General features: G+C 46.8%; 1 protein-coding gene, 1 long non-coding RNA gene and 1 pseudogene across 2 annotated transcripts; 2 read left to right on the top strand and 1 right to left on the bottom strand.

Annotated features, from left to right (window-relative positions):
- The first annotated feature begins 2,513 nt into the window (after positions 1–2,513).
- On the top strand, positions 2,514–2,960 carry LOC136527109 (uncharacterized). Its single transcript, XR_010776676.1, has 2 exons — positions 2,514–2,581; positions 2,720–2,960. It is a non-coding gene; the product is annotated as an uncharacterized lncRNA (long non-coding RNA).
- Positions 2,961–10,282: 7,322 nt separating this feature from the next.
- On the bottom strand, positions 10,283–16,721 carry LOC136526250 (UDP-glycosyltransferase 90A2-like; annotated as a pseudogene).
- A 1,397-nt stretch (positions 16,722–18,118) lies between these two features.
- Positions 18,119–19,933, top strand: LOC136528737 (glucan endo-1,3-beta-glucosidase 8-like). The gene is made up of 2 exons (XM_066521714.1): positions 18,119–18,623; positions 18,756–19,933. The coding sequence occupies exons 1-2, from the start codon at positions 18,250–18,252 to the stop codon at positions 19,849–19,851; spliced, it is 1,470 nt and encodes a 489-aa protein (XP_066377811.1). The 5' UTR covers positions 18,119–18,249; the 3' UTR covers positions 19,852–19,933.
- Positions 19,934–20,189: the final 256 nt, after the last annotated feature.

Below are 20,189 nucleotides of genomic sequence, written 5' to 3'. Positions count from 1 at the left end.
TTATGTTACTTCATACCACATATACATGCTTTAACTTATACTAATGCTTTGGCATTCCTTATGTTGCAGGATGGATCGGTTCCCCCTTCTTGATCCAAGGTTCGATGAGCACCACCGGGCTCGGAGGATCGAGAATGGAGAGGTATATTCAATAATTCATATGAAACAGTGCATTGTTCATCTTTTGCTCTATAGTCCATGCTCTTTATAAAGTGACATGAACTAATACTTTTTCATGCTTGCCTTTTTTTGCAGGTTTTGAATGTGCTGAGGCCAATGACACATGAGGACTCTACGACCATGGTCTACGACGAGAGGTACACGCCCCTCCTGAAGCTGGCGAACCTTGCTACCGTTGCTCATGTTTGTCGTCGAGGCACACCACCTTTCAACCCAGCGGCGCTGACGGCGTTCATAGATCGGTGGCGTCCGAAGACACACAGCTTTCACCTACCATGCGGGGAGATGATGGTCACTCTCGAGGATGTTGCCATGATCCTTGGAGTCAAAATCCGAGGATTCCCAGTGACAGGAGACACGGAGTTTGAAGGATGGCAGCAGCGGGTTGAGCACTTCTTGGGACGTCCCCTAGCGGTAGTTGAGGCTGGCAAGAAATGGCGCAGCAGTGGGGTGTCCCTGAGGTGGCTTCGTCAGTAGTTTCGGGAGTGCCCACCCAACGTAGACGCCTAGACCGTGACATACTACTATTAGGCCTATGTCCTGCACATGTTTGGTATGGTTCTCTTCCCTGACGGCACTGGAGACACGGCGTCCTGGATGTACATCCCATGCCTTTGGAACTGGGAGGATGCCAGCAATAGGAGTTGGGGCTCGGCTATACTTGCCTTCCTGTACCGTCAGCTTTGCGAGGCTTGTTGCCGTCCTAGAGGCGCGCACGCTACAATGTTAGGGTGCATCACACTGTTGCAGGTAATAAAGCAAAGTTGTACAAGTTTCCACTACAATTCAATGTTTTTTTAACAAAAGTGATTAACATGCAAGTTTCCACTCTTTTTTGCAGATTTGGATGTGGGAGAGGCTTCCAGTTGGGAGACCGCATCAGCTTGATCCCCCACAACCTTGGTTTCCTCAAGGAGACGCAGTTGTCACCCCTACCGTGGCACACCTCTACGAGCGAGCCCACGGAACTTACCACGTGTCACGCCACGCATACATAAGCTTCACCAACGAGCTGGACACCCTTTTGCCACAGCATGTAAGTTTCCCACCCTTTTGGCCTAATCGAGGATATGTGCACAAATTGAGCGTCGACTAGTTGATGACGACGTTGTGTACAGGTTGAATGGTGTCCATATTGGCGGAGGCAAATCACGGATCTCAACTTGAGCTCCTTGTGCATGGCAGACGAGGACGTTTGGACGATGAGGACCCCCCTTATTTGTTTCTATGCAGTGGAGTACCATCTCCCTCACCGTGTAGCACGGCAGTTTGGTAGGCTGCAGCCTTCTTCGCTCGAGGATTTCTCCACCAGTTGGCAGCTCCACAAGTACGTAACATGCAATATTTTGTTCGTTTCACATGAATGAATCGTTGAGTAGGCCTTCATATTGCCGCTATGGTGTAAAATTTGCAGGTTCAGCAGACAAAAAAAGAAGAAGATCACCAACTGGCAGCTGGAGCACCAGCGCTACATTGATGAGTGGATGTTGATGGAGCAGAACAACATGAGCATCCACGCCGTCCATTGTGACAAGGCATTCGATGATTATCTTGTTTGGCTTGGTGAACGAACAAGGCTTCAATTGAGGCCCGCTTGGACGGAGCAAGACATTGCTGACATTGCGAGCGAGGATGAGGGCAACAACCCATATGACCAAGCTACCCAAGAAGGCAGGCAAGTTGAGATCACCCCTACGTTAGCCAGAGCCGTAAGTGATACAACTATTTCCATCTCTGAGGTCTTTACTATGATGGAGACTTAAATTCTTGTTTTTGTTGCATAGAGCACGGAGATAATGAGGACAGTGGCCGAGCAAGGAAGGGCATTGATGATTCCTGTGGGCGATCCTGATGAGGCCTCCATATTACGACAACACATTCAGGTAGTCTCCTGTCATTCAGTTGATGTTACATCTTTATATAGTTTTGTGACCAACCCCACTTACTAATAGTGCTTTCAAAATGCAGCGTGCCATGCATCGCCTCCGAAAGGTAGCTACACGCCTTGGATGTAGACGTGCCCCGGATGTGGTAGTCCCACAACAGCTTGGTGCTGGACCTTCTACTGCACATGTTGGAGGGACTTCATCTTCACATGGTGCACATGTTGGCGGGACTTCTTCTTCACATGGTGCAGCAACTAGTGCAGAGGGTGGTCAAGGACATGGTCCTTATGATGATGAAGGAGAACACCAGGGAGAAGATGATGAAGGATAGGGAGTGTACTATGAGCATGAGTATGATGAGATTGGCATGTCCCAGCTTGAAGATGCACCCCAAGGAACTCAAGGCCCCTCCGGTTCTGGACGTCCATAGAGGACGCTCAGACCAGTGGATAGGTACACTCCAGGTACCTATCCATTTAGGAGGGGAAAGCGTTACGCTCGCCGTCCACGTTAAGGTACATCTTTTGATATGGTAATCATGATACTTGGCTCAGATTTTAGCAAACACCAAATAGCTATGTGAAGGTAGTCTCATTAATGGTTTCTAACTTAGCTCAATATCCGCTAAAAGTTGTGAAAATAGACTACTGTAGGAAAAAAGAGAGACAAGGAGAAAATGATGGAGCATTAGACAAGGAGCGAGCTAAAAGATCCAAAGACTTCATATGCTTCTTTTGTGCATGGACTATGTATGCATTGGACCTTATGTAATGCACTATGTATGGACCTTGTACTATGTTTGGACTATGTTGGATGATTGATGAAGCATATGTATGGACTATGTATGGATGTTGAATGTGTTGGACTATGTTGGATGTTGAATGTGTTGGACCTTATGTATGTATGGATGTTGAATGAATGTGTATGTCGGTGTGGTCATTTGTTATGTGAAATTCTGTATGCTCATGTATTCTGTCATGTATTATGTGTATTATGTGTTATGTGTATTATGTGTTATGTGTATGCTCAGTTCATTGTTTTTTGGTGAACCCAGAAGCTCGGCGTCAATTGAACACACGCCGAGGGTGGGCACCTCGGCATTTAGTCAATTGACACCAACCCCTGGTGCATACTGGAATCCTTTGCCTCGAAGTGACGAGGTGCCTAAGCATGGCGTTCCGTAAATTGACGCCGAGCCGTTAATCTCGGCGTGAAAATATTAAACGCCGAGGTAGGCGTGTGGGCTGACCTGACGACGCCCGTGGCCTAAACGTCAGCGTGGCTCGACTCGGCGCCTAGCTGTCCAATCTCGGCGTGGGTCGACTCAACGCCGAGGTTCAGCCCAAACCTGGCGTGGGCCGTGGTGATCCAAACCCTAGGGTTGGCATGGGCCGACTCGACGCCGAGCCTCAGCCCAACACTTCACGTAAACGGCTGAGCCAAACCCTAGGGTTGGCGTGGGCCGAATCAACGCCATGGTCTTCTACCTCGGCATCGTACGACTTAACGCCGAGCCTATAAATCATAAAAAAGAAAGAATAAAGTATTAAAGACAGAGGTCTTCTAAACCTTTGGTATAGGTTGAAATCCTATTTGCATGATTCAAATGAAAAATCTTTCTCAATGATTCCTCTTCTACTAACACGAGTTATAATAATAAGAGTAGACATGCTATATTTATGTTTGTTCCTGCAGGAAAAACCGAAGGTTGGTTCGATTTCAATCCCCTATTTTTAGAGAGAGTCAAATCTTTTTTTCAGTTTGGGAATCAACCATAGTACATGAAACTTAGAGATAGGTAAACTGCAATTTATGAAATAGCGAATGCACAACGATTACACTCACATCAAAACTAACAATGGCATGTCGCAAACTAAACCTAGCATGCCTTAGGGGATTGAAAGAAACAAGTGATACAGACGTTGCAAAGGTACTACGATTACACACTCACATGAAAACTAACAATGTCATGTTGCAAACTAAACCTAGCATGCCTTAGGAGATTGAAAAGAACAACTCATACAAGCATTCCACATTCAGATTGACTAATAAAGGTTGGTCCTAATAATGCTCCCACATATTGAACTGAGTTGCGCCTTCCCCATAGTATCCTCCAGTTGACGGCGGCGGTGGCGGTGGCGGTGGAGAAGGAGGCCCGTGCTTCTTATGGTACGGGCACTGGCAGTACGGATTATTGCATAGTGCCTCCTCTGCATCATTGCTGTTGTCGTCGTCCGACTTGTCCCTGTTACCACTTCTAGGGCCATACTCTAGGTCAAAGATGCGTCCCTGTAGATATGTGATGTACTGTTGATGGGGATAGATAGGAGGAGGGTCGACCCATCTAGTGAAGCCACAGGTGTCTGGACAGCTTGAATCCTGAAAACCCATCTACCAATAAGTACTACTATAAACCAAATGCAAATCTAAAAAAGGAGAGAGTTCAAAGGAAATACAAATCCTCGCGGGCATCTAAAGAAACAACGGCCTCCACCGTCACAGTCGTTGTACATCTGCACAACGCAATCCAAACCGTGGCGGTATTTTGGCCAATCTTCAATGCGCTTGTCATATGATCTAAGAGGTCTCTCACGGATGAAGTCACTCTTCCTCTCCAAAGGAAATTCCTCTATTGGTTCTTCAAAAGAATCAGGACCCAGAGAACCCTCCCACACAATCGGAGGTCCATTCCTCACCCCCTTTCCTCTCCCTCCACCGAAACCCTTTCCACTCGAGGAACCTCCGCTCGACATTTGCTATAACTAAACCAGAAAACAAGTTGTGTGGATGTGGAGCAAGACATGGAGCACTATATATAGAGATGAAGGCAGGTTCACCATGAATGCTACTTGACAAAAAACTTGTGTGCGTACTCATTTATTGAATCTGCAAAGGCTAGATGCTTCATCTGAAAAGCCTACAACCATGACTGGTTATTTCATCTGAAAAGGCTACACCTGTGTTTTGTCACTTCATCTAAATGCAGTACATCACTCTGATATTAATTCATTGCGTATATGGATACAACAGTAAACGAATCTAGGCTTTTCAGTGAGTTTTCAAATAGACTTTTCATTGACTGCAATAGTACTTGTAGCCCTTTCAGTGACTGCAACAGCACAAGTAGCCTTTTCAGTGATACAAACAGTAGCACTACAGTCCTAGGATAGTTAACGAAGTATAGTGCATAAGACCATCTAAAATAAAAGCATAGTGTATTACAACATAATAAAAAAAGTCCAGGGAATAAGTTCATCTGAAATAAAAGCAGAGTGCATTACAACATAGTAAAAAAAGTCCAGGGCTACACGACATCGCTCATGAATAAACCAAATACCTACTGAGTGCAACGAGGCCACTTTCCCTTCCTCTAGGCATCGGGATTCTCCTCCATCGCTACCTTCGCTTGGCACACACACTCAAGCTTCTTCTCCCTCTCCGCCCTGTACGTAGCAACGTGCCTCCTTTCCTCCTCTTCCTTATGCTCCTTTTCTATAGCCTCCTATCTACGTCTCTGCTCAAACCTCTCCTTAACCTCCGCATCCCACTCCTTTAGGCCTTCTAGATGCTACTTGTCCGACTCCTTGATCTTAGTGTCAATCCACTGCTCAAAGTCACATAGTGGTGGAACGGTCTACAAGAAAAACAAATTGTTACAAAACAAATCAATAAGCAATACTTAATATCACAAGAAAATTAATTAACACACAATAAAAATTCCTCACAATCGATGCACGGCGATGTTGCTTTGTAGGTTCCCATGCATAATTGGGACACATCCAGTACCTCTGTCTATATGTTTCCTCATCTTCAGAGATGTCTACCTTGCAAGGATCACCACAAAAACACATGGGTCGAGGAACACCTTCAGGGAGAGGCTTTAGGTCGTAGGGATTTGCCCTCTGGCGACCATAGCTACAATTGAAAGAATTTAGTCATATTAACGGAGAACCAAATCTAAACCTAGGGTTTTCTATTTGTTGCACAAATAATGAATAAACATTGGGATTACCTTGGAATACGAGCTTTACCACGCCTTGGCATCCTAACATTACGTAGAAAAAAAATCAATCCAAAGTACCTTGCAACGAATGTAAAGCTACTAACACTAAATCACCATACCTCCCAAATAAGCTTTTCATTACAAACCCTAAGCAAATTTGAATCCCAACAAACACAAAATTTAACTCAATGATTATAAACCAGAACATATACAACAACAACAACAACCATACATTTGGGTCATTCAATCATTTGAACCACCATACATTGCACGAATGACATGAACATGAACCAAACCTATAATGCCAAGTTCAAAAAAAACACAAACAACCGAATCTAAATGGATGAAATGAAAGAGGGGAAAGAGGAGTACCTTGGCAAAACATCAAAACCCTCGATCTGGCCTCCCAAGAGCTGGATTTAGGATTTAGGGTTCGTGGGAAGAGAGAGGGAGTGGGAAATGGCCACCTGTTGGTTCTGAATGGAGGGAGGAGGAAGAAGGGGGCCGCGGCGTGGCCTCAACTGACCGAACCTTGGCATTGAGTCGGGCCGTGCCGAGGTTAGCGTCTCAGTATCATCTGATCACACGCCGACCTCTTGGCCCACGAAGCGTTGTTGGGCCGCCTGGGCCACGCGCCGGATGGTGCCAAGAGCTCGGCGTGACTCCCCACCGCACCAAAGTTAGGCTTGTGGCGTTGGCTGACACGACGCTGACGTACTGGGCCCCATGTGCCAGCCCCGGAGTCGTCGATGACGTGGCAAGGACTCGGCGTCGTGTCAGTCGACGCCGACCTTCATACCTCGGCGTGATTTCCTAAGACGCTTAAAAATGGTCTATTTGTAGCAAAAGTTTTGGCATGGGTCTTTTTGTAAAAAATGTTTTAAAAAGGGACCAAAATGCAAAAATTTCACGTACTTGTCACACCGTTCTTTTCACCTGTATTGTTATCCGCCATTTACTTTGACTTGTCACACTCACACTTTGTATTGTTTATCCATGCACACCGCTACGCACAGCCACCCACATAAATAATCTCTATCATAACGCATAAATCAAAATTATACTAGATCTTCTCATAAAAAAGACCCCCGCTAAAAGCCTCCAACTATTATATACTCAAAAAAATACGCACAGAAATTCGTCTTCGTTGAAATCAAGACTAATAAAACACCCGAACCAAATTCAATGACCATTGTTAGACATGTGATGGCAGGCTTCTCACCCCGCGGCTTCAAACGCCCGTGCATCTCCCACGCCCGCACGCGACTATAGTCACGGTTCGATACCTCTCCCTTCCGCCGCAAGATTCACCAGGGCTCCCGCCTCTCGGGAGCGATGGCGGCGCAGGTGATGCCAGGCAGGCCGAGTTCGTGCACGTGCTTAAGGGCGGCGGCGGCACATCCAAGGCCGATGTGGACGTCGCGATCGAGGCGCTGAAGGTGCTCAAGGTCGAGGCCGGCGCCGCCGCGCGCTGGCTGCAGTAGGCGCTCGGGGCGGCGGGTGGCGCGGTGAGGGAAGACCTGCGGCAGGCCTTCTTCTTCTCCGGCAGCGGCTCTGTCCGGTGGCTGGCCTTACCGGCGGCGTGTTGCCTCCGCGACAACCCTTCACAGCATGGCGCTGGCCTAGGTCAGCGCAGCTCCAGCCCGAGCGGCTCTCGACACGGGTGGCCCGCCGAGCTACAGCCCCAGGACGAGGGAGCCGATGTCTTCGTCCTGGGGGAGCGGCCCTTGGCACAGCGACGGCATCAACCGAGGTCAGGCTTCGCCCCCTTCATCAAATCTCCTCGCTATCATAGCTGCAGCGGCCGCCGGGGCCTCCTACCGAAGGTGCCCCCCTCTCCTAGGGAACTCAAGAAGATTCGTCAAAGGTGTTTGTGATTCTGTGATATGATACTTTACAATTTGCTCTGTCTATTTTGGATGACGTTATTGTTTGATCATTGTATGTTCTGTAATGCCTAAACTTTATACCATGCACTCTGCTATCAGTCCTGATGGAACGGCCGCAAGTCGACGGCCTCGGCGGAGATGGCGGCGATCTGCGCAGCATCGTCGAGCGGGTTCGTGCCCTGTGGCCAGCACCAGCTGCATTCCTAGCTGCTACTCTTAAATTCTCGCTTGGTTTCTTAGTCCAATCCAAAAAAAGAAAGAAATGAAAAAACTTGAAACTGAGTCATGTCGTTGTCGCTGTCAAGTGAGGAGGATGAAGATCAGTGAGCAGATACGGAAGTTGCAGGAGCTCGTGGCCAACAGTGAAATGTCACAAGATTTTTTTTCCTTTCCACCCCTGATTGAACAGAACAGCGCAAGGTAGACAAACTGACGACTAGTTATTGTGCGTCTGGTTTTCTTGATGACTGCAGCAAACCCTTAGACTACATCAAGGACGTTCAGAAGCAGGTCAAGGTATATGCCCACATCCAAAAACCGTTCTTTTCTACAGAGTGATTTGGGTTATTTTTCTCCTTCCTGAAGGAACTATAATTGCACATACATGGCTTAATTTTATATTGCAGAAATTGCTCCTAATTGCCAATGATATTGCTGGTTATAACGTTGGGCGGCTTATCATGTCTTCAAAAGTTATTGAATTTATCTTTAAGCCAAAACCGATAGGTCAGATTCTGAATCTCTTTTCCTGCTACTGTTATTCATAGTAGTACCATAAATATTCTGTGATGTTACCAGTGGATATAAAACAATGTTTATAGCTACGTTCTCTCCAAACTGTTGTTTGTCCTTTATTATACTCTTAACTTTTGATTTCACTCACCCACTATGAGCTAGCAGCTAGGTATTGATCTATGATCAACCAATAGCTGACGTAAACCTGAAACATGGTAGATGTTGAAGTATAAGAGAGAATGCATATGAATCTTGGCTTCTAACTTTTTATTTAGTGTGTGGTACAATATTACAGATGCGAGATATACCTTAGTGGTTAATCGAGTGCAGGTTATTCTTCTAAACAGCAACATTAGTTACTAGCGCACTTCGTAGTTACTAATAGTTTTATACTTCAGTAGCTAAGCAAGCAGGTCGAACTACACTTGCTACTCTTCGTGTGTCGTCAACAGCTTGTGGTCTCCTGTCTAGATATGCTAACAAACACAGATTTTTTTGTTTGTTTGCTGAAAGTTGAAGATCCACTTCAGAAAGGAACTAACTTCTATAATCAAGGTTCCATCCTAGAGGAGGATACATAGTACCAGCTTATTGTTGTTGTCCTGTGTGTCGTATACATGTGGTCCGGTGTTATGGTTAAAATTGTTTTTTTAACTGTTAAAATTATTGTTGTTGGTACATTGGGTTGCACGTATTGATCTTTTGTAATCTTATTTGCAATGTACATGGACAATGTCTTCTGTACAAGCGGGTGGGGAGGAAATATGTAGTGCAAGTCATGAGAACTCATAAAAAATTGTATTTTGATTGCTCAAAAAATATGAGATGTATCCATATCCCATAGGTGTCTTTTGTTTCAATAGTTGGGATTTCCTCAAATTTTTCAAAAAGTATGAGAATAAATACATTCATATTTGTCATTTTATATGATTTTTTTATAAAACGAGATTGAATTCTAACTTTTGCGACAAAAGTACATCTATGCTTTGTGAACGTGCATCGCTTCAATTTTTTTGAGCTACAGAAATATGTTTTTGATTGAATCTTAGTGAAGTACTTCAAATTTAATAGAATAAACTTTGGACTTCATAACCCCCGTAGCGTTAGCACGGACAAATACTGGTCTAAACAAGAAACACAAGCACCGCAAAGCACGGATCGATCAATTCAACGTATGCAAGTACAAGTGTAGAACTGAAACCTTAAAAATGCAGTACATCCAACGACGAGCTATTTTCAAACTTATGAGACTTCAAACCTCACCGTTTCAAATATCAGCATTACTCATCTGGATACATAAAGCTGTGCGATCACACCATTCACGAAGAAAACATTGTTTGTTTCGCTGAAATTTGGCTTATGCAGCTATTTATGCTGAAATGTTGTGAGGAAAACACTGTTCTTTCGCTGAAAAGTAATGCTGAAGTAGTGCTGCAGAACAGGACGGAAATGGTTTGTGTATATGAGGACACAAGTGTACAACAGGTACCTTCATACAGTACTAGTGTAGTACTTCGACTTGCATGTATGTATCTTACCTATTTGCACTCCTCTTATTCATTGATCAGAAGCAACGACTGCATCTTTCCTTACTCCACGATGCCATAGCTATAGGTCCGTTGAAGCTCGTCCACTAGCTTCTGCAACGCGACGCGTGAAGCACCTCCTTCGCTCACCGCCGACTTCGCCGCTTGCTGCGCCCATGTGGTGCCCTCGCCCTAATCTTCTTCCCGGCCTCGCTGTCCGAGTCCATCAGCCTCCGGACCTTCTCCTCAACCTCCGCCCTCCTGATGATGACGTCGACTGCCGCCGTGCCGCGGGGCTTTGTGTGAACCTTGATGCCGGCGCCGACGATGTACGCCACATGCATTGCGTTCAGGTGCTGCTCGGCTATCATCGGCCACGCCAGGATGGGCTTCCCGGCCGCGAGGCTCTCCATGACCGAGTGTTATGAACGACGTATAGGAATATGAAGTAAAGAATCAAACCACAGAGGAGACACACGATTTAACGTGGAAAACCCCTCCGATGTGAAGGGGAAAAACCACGGGCACCAGCCAGCAACAATCTCACTATCTCAAGAGTTTTGGGTTACACGCCTATGGCGGCTTACAAGAGAATCAAATCTCCACGAAACCTTAGCAAGGGTGTATATACCGTACCGTACCGCGGGGGCTCCGCCCCCCGCACCCCCCCGAGCACAGGGGCGAGACCTGATGGGCTGGCTTCAGACTCCGCTACGCTCCCGCCCAAGCCTCCGGCGACGGGCCTCCGCTTCGCTCCGTCAGAAGCCTGGCCTATATCTTGGAGTGAATTTGGAACAACTCCAACAAACTCCACCTTGAGACAAATTCATCTTGTATCATAAATCAACCCTTCATCCTGAACATAACAAAGATAGAAAACCACTGGTGCCAACAATAGTCTCTTGGACTATCCAATTAAACCAACTAAGCTTGAGCATAGCTCAAACTTAGCAATAGGAATAGGCTTTGTCATCATATCAGCAGGATTATCATGAGTACTAATCTTGCATACCTTCAGCTTACCTTCTTCAATCACATCACGCACAAAATGATACTTGATATCTATGTGCTTAGTTCTCTCATGGAACATCTGATCTTTAGTGAGGTAAATTGCACTTTGACTGTCACAGTGTAAACTTATGCAAGATTCAACTCCACAAAGCTCAGCGTACAAACCTTTCAGCCAAATTAATTCTTTGCAAGCTTCACAAATAGCCATATATTCTGCTTCAGTAGTAGACAAAGCAACAACTAACTGTAAAGTAGCCCTCCAACTCACAGCACAACTGCCAACAGTAAACACATAACCTGTAAGTGATCTTCGCCTGTCCAGATCAGCAGCATAATCAGAATCCACATAGCCAATAAGACCCTTATCAGTTCTTCCAAACTTTAAACAGGAATCTGCTGTGCCTCTAAGGTACCTGAAAATCCACTGAACTGCCCTCCAATGTTCTTTGCCAGGATTAGACATATATCTACTAACAAGACTCATAGCATATGACAAATCTGGACGAGAGCAAACCATGGCATACATCAAAGACCCCACAACACTAGAATAAGGAACCCTTGACATGTATTCAATCTCTGCATCTGTACTAGGGCACTGAGCAGCTGACAACTTAAAGTGAGGTGCAATAGGGGTACTAACAGCCTTAGCATTTTGCATGTTGAAACGCTGAAGAACTTTCTTGATATAATTTTGTTGACTAAGAAATAGCAAACCAGATTTTCTGTCTCTACTAATTTCCATACCAAGAATTTTCTTAGCACTACCAAGATCTTTCATATCAAACTCACTACTCAATAGTTTCTTTAACTTAGTGATTTCAATCTTACTCTTGGCAGCAATCAGCATATCATCAACATATAATAGCAAATATATAGGTGATCCATTAACATGCTTGATGTAAACACAGCTATCATACTTAGATCTTTTAAAACTGTGTGCTAACATAAATGAATCAAACCTCTTGTTCCACTGACGAGGGGACTGTTTCAAACCATACAAGGATCTCTTCAACTTGCACATATATTTTTTCTTGCCAGGCACTATGAACCCTTCTGATTGGTCCATGTATATGTCCTCCTCAAGCTCTCCATGCAAAAACGCAGTCTTCACATCTAACTGCTCAAGCTCAAGATCATGTGAAGCAACAATACTAAGGAAAGTACGAATTGAACTGTGTTTTACCACTGGAGAGAACACATCATTGTAGTCAACACCCGGAATTTGACTGTAGCCTTTAGCAACTAACCTTGCCTTATACTTTGGAGGCTCGCTTGGAGATAAACCCTCCTTTCTCTTGAAGATCCATTTACAGCTGATGGTCTTCTTATTCTTAGGCAAAGGTACAATCTCCCATGTACTGTTCTTCTCAAGAGACTGCATCTCCTCATGCATAGCAGAAATCCAATTCTCAGTATCACCACAACGAATAGCTTCTTTATAGGTTGCTGGCTCATGAACATTCTCCACCTGTTCAGCACAACTCAAAGCATAGTAAGACAAATTACACTCTTCAATAAGACGTTTAGGAGGTGCAATTGTCCTTTTTGACTTGCGTTGAGCAATAGGTAAATCCTCCTCTAACTGCAAAATGGGAGGAGTTTGCTGAACATCATCATGAGCATCATCCTCAGCAACATCATTATCATGGTCACCATGCTCATCAACAGGCTCCACCTGCACACCTGTATCATCATCAACATGCTCCACCTGCATGCGCATACGCTGCAGCTCTTTTTCTGGAACATGATCTGAGGGCAAACTGTCAGTAAACATCACAGATTTATTGAAAACAACACTCCTGCTCATAAAAGTCTTTCCTGTTTCAGGATTCCATAATTTATAGCCTTTGACTCCCGAACTATAACCAAGAAAAAGACACTTAACAGCTCTAGGCTCTAATTTTCCATTATCAACATGAGCATAAGCAGTGCATCCAAAAACTTTCAACTGTGAATAATCAGCAGGCGTACCAGACCATACCTCAATGGGAGTTCTTTTATTTAGTGGAATAGAAGGCGACCTGTTTATCAAGTAGCAGGCAGTATTAGCAGCTTCAGCCCAAAAATGCTTGCTCATCCTGGCATTAGACAGCATGCAACGGGCCTTAGACATGATGGTTCTGTTCATGCGTTCGGCCACACCATTCTGTTGTGGAGTATGGGGTATGGTGTGATGCCTAACAATGCCTTCCGATCTGCAATAATCATTAAATTCACGCGAACAAAATTCTCCACCATTATCAGTACGAAGCAATTTTACCTTCCTTTCAGTTTGCCTTTCTATCATTACTTTCCAGTCCTTAAAAGCAGCAAAAGTATCATCTTTCTGTTTCAGAAAATAAGGCCAAACCCTTCTAGAGTAATCATCAATAATTGTAAGCATGTAACGAGCACCACCAAGTGAGGACTTACGGGAAGGACCCCATAAATCAGCATGAACATAATCAAGAGTACCTTTAGTGGTGTGAACAGAAGTGTTGAAATGTACCCTTTTATGCTTCCCGAAAATACAATGCTCAAAAAACTTTATTTTACTCGAAGTGCAGCCATCCAGCAGGTTTCTCTTCATCAATTCTGCCATACCATGGTGACTCATATGTCCCAAACGCATATGCCAAAGGTTAGTTTTACTAGATTCATCATTAGTAACAGCAGCAACAGCGGAATCAGAACCAGGTAAAGTACACCCTCTAAGGACATATAACTTTGCAGAATTAAGATCACCTTTCAAACAAACAAGAGAACCTTTTGATATCTTCAGAACGCCATCTGAACCGGAATATTTGTAACCTTCTGCATCAAGCGTGCTCAATGAGATAAGATTTCTGGACATCCCTGGTATATACCTGACGTTTTTCAGCGTGCGTGTCATGCCATCATCAGTCTTGATCTGAACTGATCCAATCCCCATAATGTCACACGGGTTATCATCTCCCATCCGCACAACATCCCTTTTCTGCACAGGCTTATACGAGCTAAACCAATTTCTGTTAGTGCAAATATGAAATGAACATGCGGAATCGAGAATCCATTCATCATGACCAGCAACACAATCAGCAAATACTACCAGACAATCTCCAGAATCATCATTAGACGCAGCAGCAGCAACAGAGACTTTACCAGCCGACTTTTGTTTCCTCTTCTCCTTATTCTGTACTTTTCTGCAATCCTCAACATTATGATTTGTCAGCTTGCAATAAACACAGAACTTTTTATTACCATGCGGCTTGGACTTTGAACGGCCTCTTCTTTCGTAGTTCTTTCTACCATCATTGCCATCATTTGAGGATCTGTTTTCAGTTCTGTCTCTCACATGCAAAGCATCGCCCTTGGAGGACGACGTCCCGTCATTCTGCACCATGCCTCTCATCTTCTCCCTAGACTGGAGAGCCTCATAAACTTCCTTTAGGGTTAGTTCATCACGGCTCAAAAGTATGGTGTCACGAAAATTTGCATACGAATTTGGCAAAGAACATAGCAGTAAAAGACCTAAGTCCTCATCATCATACTTCACCTCCATCGACACTAGGTCGGCGACGATCTTCTTGAATTCAGCGATGTGGCTCATCACTGAATCCTCCTCCTTCATCTTCAGAGTGAACAGCTTCATCTGCATCTTACTGGTTAGATCCTTGGACATACAGATCGATTCCAGTTTCAGCCATAGTTCTGCAGCAGTTTTCTCTTTCAGACACTCCTGCAAAATATCATTATGAAGATGCAACTGAATTAGGGCGAGCGCCTTCTGATCCTTGCGGATCTCTTCTGGAGTCCACTCGGCCTTCCTCTTTCCGAAACTATCCAACGCCTCATCATAGTCATGAGTCTGCGCCAGAATCCCCCGCATCTTGACTTGCCATAGCGAGAACCGCGTGTCGTAGTTCAGCAGCGGAAGATCGAACTTCATCGACGTCGTCATGAACCCTAATAGCAACCAAAGCTCTGGTACCACTTGTTATGAACGACGTATAGGAATATGAAGTAAAGAATCAAACCACAGAGGAGACACACGATTTAACGTGGAAAACCCCTCCGATGTGAAGGGGAAAAACCACGGGCACCAGCCAGCAACAATCTCACTATCTCAAGAGTTTTGGGTTACACGCCTATGGCGGCTTACAAGAGAATCAAATCTCCATGAAACCCTAGCAAGGGTGTATATACCGTACCGTACCGCGGGGGCTCCGCCCCCCGCACCCCCCGAGCACAGGGGCGAGACCTGATGGCCGGCTTCAGACTCCGCTACGCCCCCGCCCAAGCCTCCGGCGACGGGCCTCCGCTTCGCTCCGTCAGAAACCTAGCCTATATCTTGGAGTGAATTTGGAACAACTCCAACACCAAGTTCCACCCGCAGTGACTGACGAAGCCGCTCACTGCCTTGTGGCCCAGAATGCTTCTCTGCGGGGCCCATTCACGGACGATCATGCCATGGGAGCCGCCCATGTCAACCGGCGGTGACCACGTGTCGGACATCACCACCCACAGGAAAGGGTGGCCGGACTGCACCAGCCCGGCAGCTATCTCGTCGAGCTGCCCGTCGGAGATGTGGGTCTGCGTGCCGAACGAAACGTACACCACCGATCCCGACTGTCGTCCCGCCCTCTCGTCGAGCCAGGCAAGGCAGCCCTCGGGGTCTTCTTCCTCTTCCTCGAGCTCCAACATGCCGCCGGCCGCGAGGAACAGCGGGCCGGCGAGCCACGCGCGGGCGCCAGGCTGCAGGTAGAATGACTCGAGTGGTGCAACATAGTCCTCGTCCAGCGCCGCGACACTGTTGACCAGGACGCCCCAGCTGAGCACGTCCGAGTAGCCGATTTCGTCGATGAAGAAGCGGGTCACGGGGTCCTCCAAGTCCGCAAGCTTCGCCACTGCCTAGGGGATCTCATCTGCCGTGATCGCCACGTGCTCCGGCATGCCGTGCACGTGGAACGGAGCGCTGAGGTCAACGCTGCTGGCCGCCGCCAGTGGGCGGGTGATGAGTGCCTTGCAGATGGCCATGGAGAAGCAGGACATGCCGTGGAACACGACGCGGCGGACGCCAGCGTCCGTGGCCACACGGTGCGTGAAGCCGAGGAAGAAGTCGGAGACGAGCGCCAGCGGCGGGGACGGGAGCGACGTGAGGAAATTGACCAAGGGCTCCCGTAGGCGCGCCGTCGCACGCAGGAACGACGGGAACAGGGACATGGACGGGAGGGCGTCGGTGGACTCGACGCCGGCTGGCAGCGGCGGGAACGGCAGCTCGACGAGGCGCACCGACGAGGGCAGGCGGCTGGCGGCGAACGCGCAGTTGGCAGGGGTGGTGAGTAGGGTGACGCTGAGGCTCTTGTGGTGCGCCGAGAGAGCCGTGGCGAAGTGGAGCAGCGGGAGCGTGTGGCCTTTCGCCATGAAGGGGGAAGATGACAACGTGGTCACGGCCAGCTGCTGGTGCTGGCGCGCCATTCGCAGCAGGGTTCGCTGCGGTGGCGGCGCCGTTGGCGGCGGTGCTAGTGGCCATTGCAAGCTAAGGCGTTACTGTACGTGGTTGGGTGCTGCAGAGTTGAAGTCTTGATGGGGTTATTTATAATGTATATACATACAAGCTTCATGACATGGTGTGTGACGCACCAAAGTCAAGTATTACTGATTTTTACAGTATACACACTAGGAGTCTACTGGTACATGCCACGTGTTGGGGTTTTGACTACTGTTGAGTTTAAGGATTGATCAGTATAATTAAATAAAATATATTGTTTCCTGAAAGAATATAATGTTATTATTCTTACTTGTCCCAAGTCAAAACCATCATAAGTTTGACCAAAGTTAACTATACAAAGATTAATATTTATCCCATGTCATATTGCATAGTATATATATGTAGATTCATAAATATTGATACTACTTTTTATAAACTTAGTCAAATTTAAGACAATTTGACTTAAACCAAATATCATTCTTTCATTCCAGAATGGAAGTGCATAGTTGTACTATCCTATGTCTAGGCTTGATGGGCCTCTACATGGGAGAGATATGTTGGAGTATAATAAAATTATGAAAGTATATTTTTCTTCTTGATTTTTTCAAGCGGGCTATACGTTGCAGTCATTGACAAGTTGTCCAAAACTTCTATGTTAATGTAAAGATCTCTTCGATGACATCGATATGATTTCAGCTTGATTTTTTTGTGTATGCTGTTTCTCTGTAACCTGTCCAAACCTTCTCCGTATTAAATTAAAGTAGTTAAAAATATCTCCGACAACACCGAGATAGTTTTCCTTCGTTATTATATTCCTGTAGCCTGGATCGCAGTCATTGACAAATTCTCCAGACCCTAACTATGTTATTATATGGTGGAATTTATTACTCGCATAACACCTCTGTGCTGAGGCATAGAGCCGCTCAGCAATCATTTTTCCCCAAAACACAGTACACGGGCAGGTAACTCTAAGAGAAGTATCTGGTCGCTTCCCATTGAAATAATAATTAGCCATAAATAACAAGCTGAGTGTGTCCAAACTGATGAAGTAGGCAATAATTTATGTGTCTCCCAGAAATTTTACGCCAAAACGCGGGCTTTTTGGAGCTCATTTTGTTGGTAAAAATATAAGAATTATTTAATGGTGCAAAAGACTACTAATCTGGGATATATTATTGATTTATTGTACAGAATATAAACAAGATTTGGATGTCATTTACATATGTTTTTTTTTGTGTTCATTCATACTTATTCCCCTAATAACCTTGTGTTGCACGCAAACCTCGCCTGAAAATAGGAATAGAGGTCGTTTGCATGTCCAGCGATGTATGTGTCTGGCCATACTAAAAACTAGCTAGTAAACGGGCGCTCAAGGACGTCTCCAGAAAGGTCCACTGTAGTATTATTTCGTCCTTTTTCTGAGGCCGAGGCTTCCACGTCTCTGTGGAACCGTTTTACCCGGCATTTTCCTCTCCTCTCCCTCCATCTAGAGGAGAGGAGAGAGATGCAGCTCACGAGCTCCACCGAATCCTGACCTCCCAAAGCTGTGATCCATCCAAACGCAAGGAAAATGATCAGGCGACAACGCGGCATGTCTCGGTTCCTGCAGCTGCTGGCCGGCGCGGCCGTGCTGCTGCTAGCGGCATCGCCGGCGGCCATGGCCGACGACTACGACATTGTGGAAGTTGGCGTGAACTGGGGCTCGCAGCTCTCGCACCAGCTTCTCCCCGACTCGGTGGTGAAGATGCTCAAGAAGAATGGCATCGCCAGGGTGAAGATGTTCGACGCCGACCCCTGGCCCGTCGGTGCGCTCGTCGACTCCGGCATTGAGGTCATGCTCGGCATCCCCAACGACATGCTCGAGACCATGAGCAGCAGCTACGGCAATGCCCAGGATTGGGTCAACGAGAACGTCACCGCCTATGGTGACAAGCTTAAGCTCAAGTACGTGACGTACATTAGCGCCTCTCGCATCATCCTGCAATGCCATTCATTAATCATGACCTCGCATTGATTAGTTTTCAATCAAATTAATTAATGACGATCGAAATGTTGTTGTTTGCTTGATGAGAATAGGTATGTGGCAGTGGGGAACGAGCCATTTCTCAAGGCCTACAACGGGTCATTCATGAAGACCACCTTCCCGGCGCTCAAGAACATCCAGAAGGCACTTGACGAGGCCGGCGTCGGCGACACCGTGAAGGCAGTCGTCCCGCTCAACGCCGACGTCTACGTCTCCCCCGACGACAAGCCATCGTCCGGCGCGTTCCGGCCTGACATCAACGACCTCATGACCGACATGGTCAAGTTCCTGCACGACCACGGCGCGCCTTTCGTCGTCAACATCTACCCCTTCCTCAGCCTGTACCAGAGCGACAACTTCCCTTTCGAGTTCGCCTTCTTCGACGGCGGCAAGAACATCAATGACAAGGGCGGCATCAACTACGACAATGTGTTCGACGCCAACTACGACACGCTCGTGCACGCGTTGAAGAAGGCCGGCGTGTCCAACCTCAAGGTCATCGTTGGCGAGGCCGGCTGGCCTACCGATGGCAACAAGAATGCCAACCTCAAGCTGGCGCGGCGGTTCTACGACGGCCTCCTGAAGAAGCTGGCCAAGAACGAAGGCACCCCGGTCCGGAAGGGCAAGATGGAGGTCTACCTGTTCGGGCTATTCGACGAGGACATGAAGAGCATCGCGCCGGGGAACTTCGAGCGGCACTGGGGCATCTTCACCTACGACGGCAAGCCCAAGTTCCCCATCGACCTCACGGGGCAAGGCCATGACAAGCTCCTCTCCCCAGTTACCGACGTCAAGTACCTCCCGAGCCAGTGGTGCGTGTTCGACGACGGGGCCAAGGACAAGTCGAAGCTGCCGGGCAACATCCAGTATGCATGTGCGAGCGGCGACTGCACGGCGCTCGGCTACGGCTGCTCCTGCAACGGGCTGGACGAGAAGAGCAACATCTCCTACGCGTTCAACATGTACTTCCAGATGCAGGACCAGGATGTGCGCGCCTGCGACTTCGACGGGCTCGCCAAGATCACAGACAAGAACGCCTCCACCCGCGGCTGCCTGTTCCCGGTCCAGATAATCAGCGCCAGTGGTCGGGCGGCGCCAGCTCTATTGTTGGCGGCGCTATTTGCATTGGTTGTGATGTTGTTCGTGTAGTGTGGATTTCGTGACTTCGTGTAGAACTGCGTTCGCGTGAAAAAATTATATGCATTATATTCCTTGTTGGCATAAAAGATGGGCCAAACACCAAAACACTAGAGCGTGCTGCAGATTGCCAAACAGCACATCACCGTCACCGCGCTGCTAGGTAGGTTTACAAGCAAACTATACCAAAGGGTAAATATATCACATTTATGTGATAACAAACAAACTTTTATTATAAGCAAATTAGCAAAGAACACTAGTGGAGAAACGGGCTATACTCCTGGTTCTCAACCGCCTTCAGTCCCGGTTTTAAAACCGGGAGTACCAAATCAGGACTAAAGGTCCCATCC

Source organism: Miscanthus floridulus, chromosome 19 (genome assembly GCF_019320115.1).
Source record: "Miscanthus floridulus cultivar M001 chromosome 19, ASM1932011v1, whole genome shotgun sequence".
NCBI lineage: Eukaryota > Viridiplantae > Streptophyta > Magnoliopsida > Poales > Poaceae > Miscanthus > Miscanthus floridulus.
Note: the sequence above shows the minus strand (reverse complement) of the source record. Positions and strands in the feature narration are given on the sequence as shown.